The sequence below is a fragment of the Apis dorsata genome, unplaced genomic scaffold (assembly GCF_000469605.1).
Source record: "Apis dorsata unplaced genomic scaffold, Apis dorsata 1.3 scaffold_225, whole genome shotgun sequence".
In the NCBI taxonomy this organism is placed as follows: Eukaryota; Metazoa; Arthropoda; class Insecta; order Hymenoptera; family Apidae; genus Apis; species Apis dorsata.
The window spans coordinates 412,418-423,504 of record NW_006263507.1 but is presented as its reverse complement, the minus strand read 5'-3'; the positions used below and the strand labels follow the sequence as shown (position 1 = coordinate 423,504).

General features: G+C 22.6%; 1 protein-coding gene across 1 annotated transcript in view; it reads right to left on the bottom strand.

Annotated features, from left to right (window-relative positions):
• Positions 1-7,513: 7,513 nt before the first annotated feature.
• Positions 7,514-11,087, bottom strand: part of LOC102672940 (uncharacterized protein DDB_G0271670) — a 12,190-nt gene continuing 8,616 nt past the window's right edge. The window contains exon 3 of the mRNA XM_031510404.1: positions 7,514-9,303. Coding sequence (XP_031366264.1) covers positions 7,808-9,303 — 1,496 coding nt within the window. The 3' untranslated portion in view covers positions 7,514-7,807. The remainder of the gene's footprint in view (positions 9,304-11,087) is intronic.

Sequence of the window (11,087 nt, the reverse complement as noted above, 5' to 3'; positions counted from 1 at the left end):
CCTATAATAATATATAATATATATAATATATATAATATATTATATATTATATATATTATATATTACCTTTCTGAACCATTCATTTCCTTTCTTTAACATTTTCTTTTCTAATGTAAAAAAATTATATAAATTATTTTACATAAAGAAATTATTTAATTATTATTATATATAAATATATATATAATAAAATATTTCACTATTATAGTGCTCAATGATTCCAACAAAATGTATTTTTATAAAAGCTTCTTAACCTTATTATGTGATCAAAATAAAAATAATTGCAATTGATAAATTTTTTCTTATGAATATTAAAATTTTAAAATAATGAAAATATAGAATTAAAGAATAAATATTACATATTATTCTTATTATTACAAAATATTGACATATATTAAATATAAACATAATTAATGTAATAAAATTTGTAAAAATATTTAAAAATAATCACAGAATCTATATACAAATCATTTAATTATAAATTGTAAATATTTTATAATTGAAATTTAAAACTTACGCATTACGTATGATACATTTATACATATCTTTAAAACATTCTTTTCACTTTTCATTATCATGTTTATCATCGATTAATGTTGATAAAAATGCTAGAAAGAATAATTAAAAAAATAAATTTAAAAAATCATAAACAAAAAAAACATTAAAATAAACTAAAATAAGACTAAAAAAGTAAAAGAAATAAGAAAAAAAAATGATCGTATATTTATTTAAATTAAATAAGTTTCACTGAATTAAATTTTTTTTGTATTTGTCAATATTATTATTATTTATAATAATTGTCAATATTATTTATTATTTAGGAAAATATTTTTGTCTAATCTTTATAATATTTTATTAATCAAATTTTTGCATAATTATAGGTTATGTTTATAAATTACCTGATTTAAAAACCTATTTTAGTTGAATAATTAATTTTTTTCTATGAAATTATTCTTTTTCAATCAAATTTTTTTTGGTAATTAACTATTTTATCTTTATTATTTTATTCTTTCTTATTTTATTTTTTTTTAATAACATTAATTATATATAGTGCTTATTGATCACGTTTATGTTTTTCTATGAACAAACTGCAAAAATAATAATGATAGTTACTCGCTGGTATATTCAATCTAATTTAAAAAATTATATATAATTTTATATTATATACAACATTATTTTATTATCAATTGTTTAATTTATTAAATTAAATTAATTTATTATACCATAAATTTCGATCTATCCGAGATTCACAAAAATATAAAATATAAAATTCATACAAATTACAGCTGAATAAATATTTTTATTTTTAGTTCTATTAATATATGAAATGTTTAAAGAGAATATTTTAATTTTTCAATTAAAAAAGTCTATTTTACCATTAAAAATTACGAAAAAAGAGATAAAAATAAAACAGCAACAATTTTATATCCTTTTAAAATGATGTAATATTTGTAATATTAGGAAGGAAAGAATTAAAAAATTAAATAAAACAATTCATTCGAGGCACAATTCATATTAAATATTTACTTTATCATGAACAAAATTTTGGATAATTAATATCGAAACAATATATTGTTTTTAATTGAGCAATTTACAACATATAATTCGTGATAATTAGATGCAAAAAAATGATTGAAATATATTTATTTATAAAATTAAATAAAAAATATTAAAATATTAAATAATTTATCTAATTTTTTTAAAAATTTAAAAATTTAAAAATTAAAAATTTTTATTTCAAAATAAAAATTACAAAAGAAAAATATAAAATTTTAAATAAGATACGAAAATCATTTAAAAGAATTTTTTCTAAATTATATGCAATATATACTATATTATATGTATAAGATTTTTTTTTTTTAGATAGATTTTATTTAGATTATATTAGAAAATCTATATACTTTTTTTGTTAAGATACTGCATTAAATATAAATGCTCATTTGAATAATTTTAATTAAAATTAACTTTATTTTGATATTTTAAATAAAAAGTCTTGCATAAAGAAATGTTATTTTCATATATATTATTCTCATCATAATTTTCATAATGTTATCTGTAATAAAATATAAAATTATATAATTTTTTCTTCTAAATTAATATTTCGGAATATATGATACGAAGATAAAATAAATAAATTAATTAATTAATATTTAATATTAATTTAACTATAAATAAAGAAAATTATATATAACATAGAGATATGATAAAAAAAATTGATTACATTTAAATAAAATTCTTTTCGTTCCTTCAATAGCGCTACTGTTTCATTCCATTCTGAATCGATAATGTCGCACAAAATGAAGTTATGTAACTCTAAATTATGTGACAAAAGAGCATTGGATAATAGATTTATTTTATGCTTAGTTTCTAATGTTGTTATATGAAAATTACAAATGAAAACTTGTTTACAATATCAATTTACTGATTGATTAGTACGAATTTTATTGATAAGTTTCTCTCATATGATAACTTCATAGCTTATTGGATAAGTAACCATTCTACGATAAATTTATTTTCATTTTTATTATTTTTTTTCATTTTCTATATGATTATTTTATTGATAAATTATGAAAAAATTAAAAAATTAAATTAATTAATTGAGAGTTTTTTAATTATAAAATTTGCAGTTCTATAAATAATATTATTTTTCTATAATTATTATTCTATTATCCTATCAAAAAATTGTTTTTTGGATTTCTCTAAATTCGTGAAAATATATTTTATAAAAGTCTTTTGATGTCAAAATCTAAAATTAATTAATTTTAAATATTTATTATAGATAAGTTATAATCTATCTATTTATCATATAATTCTTTTATAAGTCAAGGTCTTTTATATCCAAGAGATTTCGAAAAATATATATTTCTTGCTAAAAGAAATATGCAATAATTTCTACTAATTCCGAAAATGTATAAATTCATTTATTATTTTTTTTAAAGAATTTTATCTACTAAAAAGCATATTCAAGATAAATAATATACTGATACTTTTATGTAAAATATTTATGGAATAAAAATTAATATTTATCAAACTAAATAGAAACATTGTACTTACTATTATTTTGACTAATAAATTATAATTAATAACGATAATAAAAAAGAAAATGAACATTATGAACATTAAATCTTAACTTTGATAAAAATTAAAAAAAGAAAGTAAAAATAGGAAAATTTTGTCATTGTATTAATATTTAATGTTTTTTTTGAATATGAAATAATTTCGGCAATATGAAATTTTTTATTTGATTAATTTCAAGACATATATATGTAAGAACATTAATTTTTACATTTTATTTATTAGAAGATAAAAGTAAAAAATTTGCAATTTTTTCAAAAATGAATTTAATAATTATTTATAATCAATTTTACTAATATTGAAAGAATTTATCAGAAACAATTTTTTTCTATATATAACATGTTTTGTATTTATAATTGACCTTAGTCTTTGAAAATATGCAAAAATATTTTCAATACTATTTTTAAGGATTGGATTTAAGGATTTATTTGTTATTAAGTTTGTTATTAACTTTTAAATTTGATTTAAAGATTTAATTTAGAATAGGGATACATTTGAAAATAAAACTCTTGAAGATTGCTTTCAACAATTTCTTATTAGTGAATATTGCATTCAAAATAAAAGTTATTTGATGCATACTAGTAAAAATTATCTAATAATAAAAAATAATTTTCAAGTATTCAATTTTTGAGAAAACTTTTATATAGATTTACATTTTTAAAATTAGATTTAGATTAAGAATCATATTTACAACTTAGGGATATTTTAAATTTATTCATCTTATTTCTTCACAAAGCATTAAAAAATAAGGTAATATATAATTAGATCAAATTGAATTATATTTAATTTAAATAATTGATTTTATTTAAAATTCATGACAAAGAGAATTTTTTATAATAAAATAATTGTTATTTTTTTCATTATTTATGTAATGAATATAAATAATTTAACAAAATGAAAAAGTTCTATTAAAACCTATGAGAGTGTACATATTTTATTTTTTTTAAGTCATTTTCAAAATCTGTTTACTTAAGATAGTTTTTCTTTATTAACATATTAAAATTAATTTATTTAAAAAAAAATGAAATTTATAAAAAATGGCATTCGTTTTAAAAACAAATATGAACAATCGATCTTTCTTCTTTTCAAAAAAATCAAGTTCAATTCTTAATTTGTTTTTTTTTTCATGCATAATAATTTTCTTAAAGTTTAGATTCAAATTCAAATTTCAAAGATTCATTTATTATCTATCTTAAATATATATGAAATTTTAAAATTATGCAATATTAGAAACATTTTTTCTATGCGAACACTAATTAATATTAATCAAGAATATTAAAGGTGAACTGTTATATTGAAAAGTCTTTAATATCATTCTGAAGAACTTAAAATTATTGAAATCGATGAGAACGGATAAATTATTATGAATTTTAATCGATTAATTTGGCATTTTTTTTTTTTTTGTTAATTTTAATTAAACGAAACAATTGATTGGTTGGTTATTTGTTAAACAGCCTGTATAATCGCATCGTCTGCACAACGAAAGAGTAAAGGAAACAGGCTTGCTGCGAGAGCTTGGCGCCACACTGTCGCATCCTATCAAAATCATTCTCTCACCAACTACACGAGGAACAGATATATACTTGGACAAAACATATATATAAATGCTCGTGGCTAATAGATGGAAAGAAGTTGCAATTTCTGTGATTGCTTTTAATGAATTTTTTTTCAATCACGTTTAGATTTTACATTTTCATTTTCTTTTTTTTTTTTTAACTTTTTTATTTAACTTTTATTTAACTTAATTATCATGTTTGCAAAATTAAACATCGTATTGCGAATTAGTAGTATTATTAGTATATTATTACAACAAAAAAGACTTATGATAGAAACAAGATTAAATAATTACTTTTGATAGAAAGATATAAATGCCTGAAATTATGAAAAAAATTATTAAAAGTATTTTTAAATAGTACAGTGATCTCGTAATTTCTGATAACGTTTTTTGATGCGTTCATTAAACAGAACAGATATCAATACTCTGTCACGCACTACTTATGCTACTTGTATGTTGCGCTCGTGCTAATGTTCATTCCGATTTGTATAGATATAGCGAGGGACATATATTGATATATATTTTTATAAACGTAAAATTAGACATGATTTGAAAAAATCTTATACATTTTTTGTATTGTAATTGAATTGGATTAAAAAAATAATTAATCCAAGTATTTGAAACACATGTTTTCAATGCTACTTTCTGACATGAGTTATTAAAAATATTCGTTAACGATATTTATGCGAGAAAAAAGAAAAATGGAAGGAAGACAAAAAGGAAGGAAGGAAGAAAGAAGGTAGTAGAGTTGAAAGGGGAAAAGAAGAGAATAAACTGGCTAGCGAACACGTGCGTGCGTGTAATCTTTGAAAAGGTTGGTTTAGTGTTGAGAGAAGTTGGATAGAGATTCGTGACAGTGCGTACGCACACACGTTCATATAGGTCGTCCGACGAGACGCACGGTGGTCAGCTGGCGCCAACGTTCTGGCAACCTCCCACCAGACAGTATTTCGCCTCGTTAATCTTAGTTCATGTCTGTCGCTCTTTTCCTCCTTTTCTTCCTCTTTCTCATTTTCTGTCCAAATTTTATTACTACTTTCGGTCTTCGATCTCATAGGTATTCACGATCAATATGCAACTGATTATTATATTATATTTATTAATTATATTATTTATATTATATTGAAATGAAACAGAAAGATTAAAAGTGTACGACGTTTTTTTTAATACGCAATGGAAATAATTTGTATCTAATCATCCAAAATATAAGAATGTCAAATTAATTTTTAAGATATTGATATTTTAATTTCTTATTTCTTCTTCAAATATGCTTTTAAATATATTTTTTAATCATTATTTCTATCATATTGTCAATATATGATTATATCATAATATTTTTTGCTTATTCTTATATTTTAAATTTTTTGTAAAATAAATATATAAAATAATATAAATGTACCAAATAAGAATATTTGCAAAATGACTTTACATACTTTTTTAATCTATTCTAATTGCAATCTGAATTTCATCATTTAAAATTATTTTTACACAAAAAGAAATATTATTTGCCAGAAAAAATTATATTATTGAATAAAAAATAAAGTTTTTTATAATTGTTTTATTAAATTATTATTGATATAAAATGATAATTATAAAATGGTAATATATAAAAAATGAAATTATATTATTCAATAAATTATTAAATAAATATTTATAAAATCAATAAAAATAATTTTTAAACTATTTGTAGTATCTTAAAAATTTTGTTCTCATTTTCAAATTTTTAATCAAATTATCTTAAATATTACTATGAAAGACAATTTTTATTCATTACTAAAAATTATGAATAGAAAAAAATAATATTAATGAAATTAATAAAATTAATCTATTAATTAATCTGATAATTAATCATTATCAATATATGATTTTCTGATCACCTAAAATTTTTTTTATCCGAAAAAAGAAAAAATATCAGAATTAAAACAAAATTTTTTCTTATTACCGATTTTGTTGTTCATGAATTTTTTCTTATACTATATATGACACAAGAAGCAGGTGATTATTATTTGCCTCGAGTAATCTCCAAAAATGAAGCGATACTAAGATGCACCTGCTTCTGTTTCTTAGCAGGTGCACGCGTGATTCCTTCTTCTGTTGGAAATATGTATACGATAATCGAACGTTGACGTATATTTTTAATTCCTTTCTTTCTATTCGAATTTATAATTGAATTATTCGAATTTTATTTATTCGATTTATTCAAATATCTAATCAAATTTTTATTTTCATTAGAAACAATCATGAAATATTAATGATAATGAATAGAATTTTTTCATACATATATTAAAATTAAATTTCTCTTTTGTGAGAACGTAAGGCAAAAAGATAAAAAAATTAAAAAGTTTGAATGAATTTCGTTGATCAATTTAATCGAGAATGCAGCAGTATTGTTGTATTTCTATTAATGAATCGCCAAATTTTTATTGTAATTCTCAAGAACACAAAGAGGATATGAAATATTGCCTTCATCAATAAAATTTATCAAAAATTTTATTTCCGTTATTCGAATTTTGATAAAGGTAAATATGAGTATAAATAGACTCAAAATAACTTAACGATATAAAATATTACACGTTCGAATTGTACATTTAATCGCATAATAACTGATATCTTTGATCGACAATCATATTATGCGTACATATGCTTTGTCATGTTTTGTCGAAGAAATGTGGAAAATTACATTTTCAATATTGCGGAATCAGTTCTTATGCATCTTTTTAATATATCTTGCTCAATTGATGATTCAATATCGCGATATTTTTTTCTAAGAGACGTTTATATTACATAATAATATATTTTCTAATTTACAATTCGAATGAGTAAAATGAAAACTTTTTTATCTGAAACCGAAAATTAATTATTAGTAATAATATAAATAATTAGTTGATTCAATTTGTGAGTTGGATACATCGTATCTTGTCAACTCCCTTTTATTTTTTATATTTTTCATCAAAGACATCATACATATGTAGATATTCTTTTATTCAGCATCAAAATTTTAAAGAGATGATCGGAAAAATATTTAACATTTGTTGAACAACATTTAGTTAGACTATTTATCAATTTAATTTTCAATGATTTACAGATTAAATGATAATTAATTAAATGTTTATATATACATTGTATCGCATCAGACTATAGTATTGTTAGAATTAAGCCCAAATTATGTACTTATACGATTCAGTCTTCTTTTCTCTTTCTAATTTTTCCCTCTGTTTGAATGGTCCTAGAGACGAGGTCCACGCAAGCTCCTAACGAAGAACTGTTGGCTGTCTCGCCTTCGGGGATATCGACAATTTTACCAAGGGTCATGATGTAACTACACGCGATCCTTAATACGGATAACTTCGATAACTTCTGATTGTGTGAATAAGCGGGAATAGCGCGTCTCAGCGTATCGAATGCAGCGCTTATAGTATGCACTCTCGTCCGTTCTCTAGCATTTGCTTCTATTCTCCTTTCCCGCGTCATATTTTTGTAGTTCCTCTGTTGACTCGGCACCGTGTGTTGCCTTGTTTGACCGTTATGAACGTTCGTCATCGTCGTTGTCAGTGTGGTTGCTGTTGTTGTTATCGTCGTGGATGTGATTACCGTTGTCGAAGAATTATCATTACTCGACAACCGATGATCTTGCTGAGGATGGGAAGACAAAAGAGAGGAAGAGGAGGATGATGAGGAAGTGGAGGATGAGGATGATGTTGTAGATGCTGCCGATGAGGACGAAAAAGAGAGAGAAGACGATGAGGATGAAGGCGAAACATTTGTACATTTTATAGAATATGAGCAGGATTTCTCGTAAGTACCGTTCACCGCTGGATGCGGCGGAACCCTGGCAGCCACATCGCCTCTCAATACAAGTGACAAAGGTTCTTCTTGTAATCTGAGATGCGTAATCGGAGATAATATTGTAGACGATGACAATATTGTTTCCGATATAGCCGTGGAACTTGCAGACGAGATCGTCGTGTTATCGGATTTTTGACGGAGGAACTCGCGCTTCTCAGCACGTATGGCACGCGTTTGCGTCGACTGTCGTAATCTGGCAGATAAATTCTCTTGGCATTTCAACTCCTGTTGTTTTTGAAAATCATTATTTCCTTTTATATTTATCTCACATGCGACGCTATCCTCTGAAACGTGCCCCTGATCCAGATTGTCTTTTCGAATGTTATTCTTCTTATCGTCATTGTTGTGACAATGATGTTGATGATGATGATGATGATGATGATGATGGAGACGGTGACGATGATGATGGTGATGGTTGATTCGATTTGAAACAATGGGAGACGATGACGATGCGTTCGATAATAAGTTGAAAACGCATGATTGATTTGACATTTCCGCAGCTGAAATAGATAAAGAAAGTTTTGAATCGATGCTCTTGTTGGTGCAACTCCATGGTCGAAACGGGCTCGGTGATCTTAAAGTTCTAGTCGATTCCTCGCTCGTTATGGTGTCTTCCTCGATTCGTTGGAATCTTCGTTTCTTCAGTGGTGCTAAGTTCGGCTCGTGAATTTTTCGAGGCTCGGCCAATTTTCTCTTGTTTTTTAATGATATCGGCGTTATTTGCACCTCTAGACTATCTTCCGAGGAGCTTGGCGAGTGTAGGTCGGATATATCGTCCTCATCGCCACCGCTACAGAAACCAGCATCCCTTTCGGAATTAGTAGCACTGACTGAAACAGAAAATAAATACGAACTTTAAATTATACAATCAAATTATAGTATTCTAATTAATACGAATCATTTAACTGAAGAGAATTAGAAAATTTTAAAAGATCACAAATATTAATAGATTATTATCGGAATTTCTTTTGGCTTAATAATATTAAAAGTATTATTAGCATTTTTCAGTGTTCCACATATGCGATGTTTGTTTCTAGCATATCATATGTGATGTTTGGCATTTTATTCTATCATATTCGTGTATCATATTTGATTCACATGTAAAATCTATATTGAATCTGTTTTACTTACATATGTTGATTAAAACATATGTTAATATAATAGAAAAAAATATTATTTATTATAAATTATAAGATTTATTATATTAGATATTATAAGAATTATAATATTAATTACAAAAAATAGTGTATACATTACAATTATAATTTATTTTTTATATAATTCGATTTGATAATAAAAGCAGAAAAGCGTCAAAATTAAATTTCTTATTTATCAAAGAATTGAAATTTGTATTAGCCAATCATTCTATACCGATTAGACTCTACTGTAAAAGAAAATATATCTATTTTTACTTTAAAGAGATTAAAAAAAATTGTTTATAAAATTATTGCTTTGACTTAAAATTAAACACTAACTGAAGATAATATATTTACACAATAAATAATAATTATTGAATTAAATAAAAGTAAGTATCTATTTCGTCGTTAGGCAAATTATTCAAATTTGAAATATAAGATAACATAAAACAGTAATAAATAGATCCAATATTTATTGAATCTGCATCAACTCGCATCAAGTAGCACAAAATTTGTTTATTTACATTATATGTAATATCTAATAAACTATAAAAAATTAACCAAAATTTCAGTTTAGAAAAAAAGAGGAAAATTTTAAATTAAACTTTAATTCGATTTCAATCCAATATTTGTAAAATAACAAATTATAAAAAAAAAGATATTATAATGATGATAATATTTATTTATCGTTTATTTACTTATAATAATATTTTTCATTGAATATAAAAAGTCATGAAACACGATATTTTATATGCAAATTTTTTTTGACTAATGAATTTAATAAATAGTTGAAATTATAATTTTTTAATTTTATTTGTCATATACATCTATAAAAAATTTAAAACAATTTAACAGTTTTTTACATCTCAAATTAATTATAATTATTTAACATATTTTTTTGAAATATAAACAATATATCTTTAAATATTATAGATTATTGTTTAATTCATATCACTTTCTTCTTATATTTTCATCATTTTCTCATAATTGTTTTTATAATAATTCTTCTAATATTGTTTTTTATTTGATTTGTTATCTATTCTATTTTTGAATACAATTTCAATTACAAAATATAGAATAGAATTTTTAAAGATCGCCTAAAATATGTAGAAGTATACAGAATATAATATATAATCGAAATAAAATATAATCATATGAGAATATAAATATGCATCATTCTTAATGCATCTTGATGCATCATCAAAATAATATTATTTTTTGTTTTTAGATTGATATTGTTTCATTTCATATTTCCAATCATATTTTATTTTACATTTCTTTTATGTTAGATGACATTATCCGATTAATATACTGAGATATTATTCATATACTATCTAGTATTCATAAGATTATAAAATTATTTAAAGATTATAATTTGCATAAACTTTTATTTTTCTTTACATTATATAAATAAATTCTTCTTTTCTATCATTTTTATCTATTGGTTTTTGCTTCATTTTTTATATTATGTTATTTAT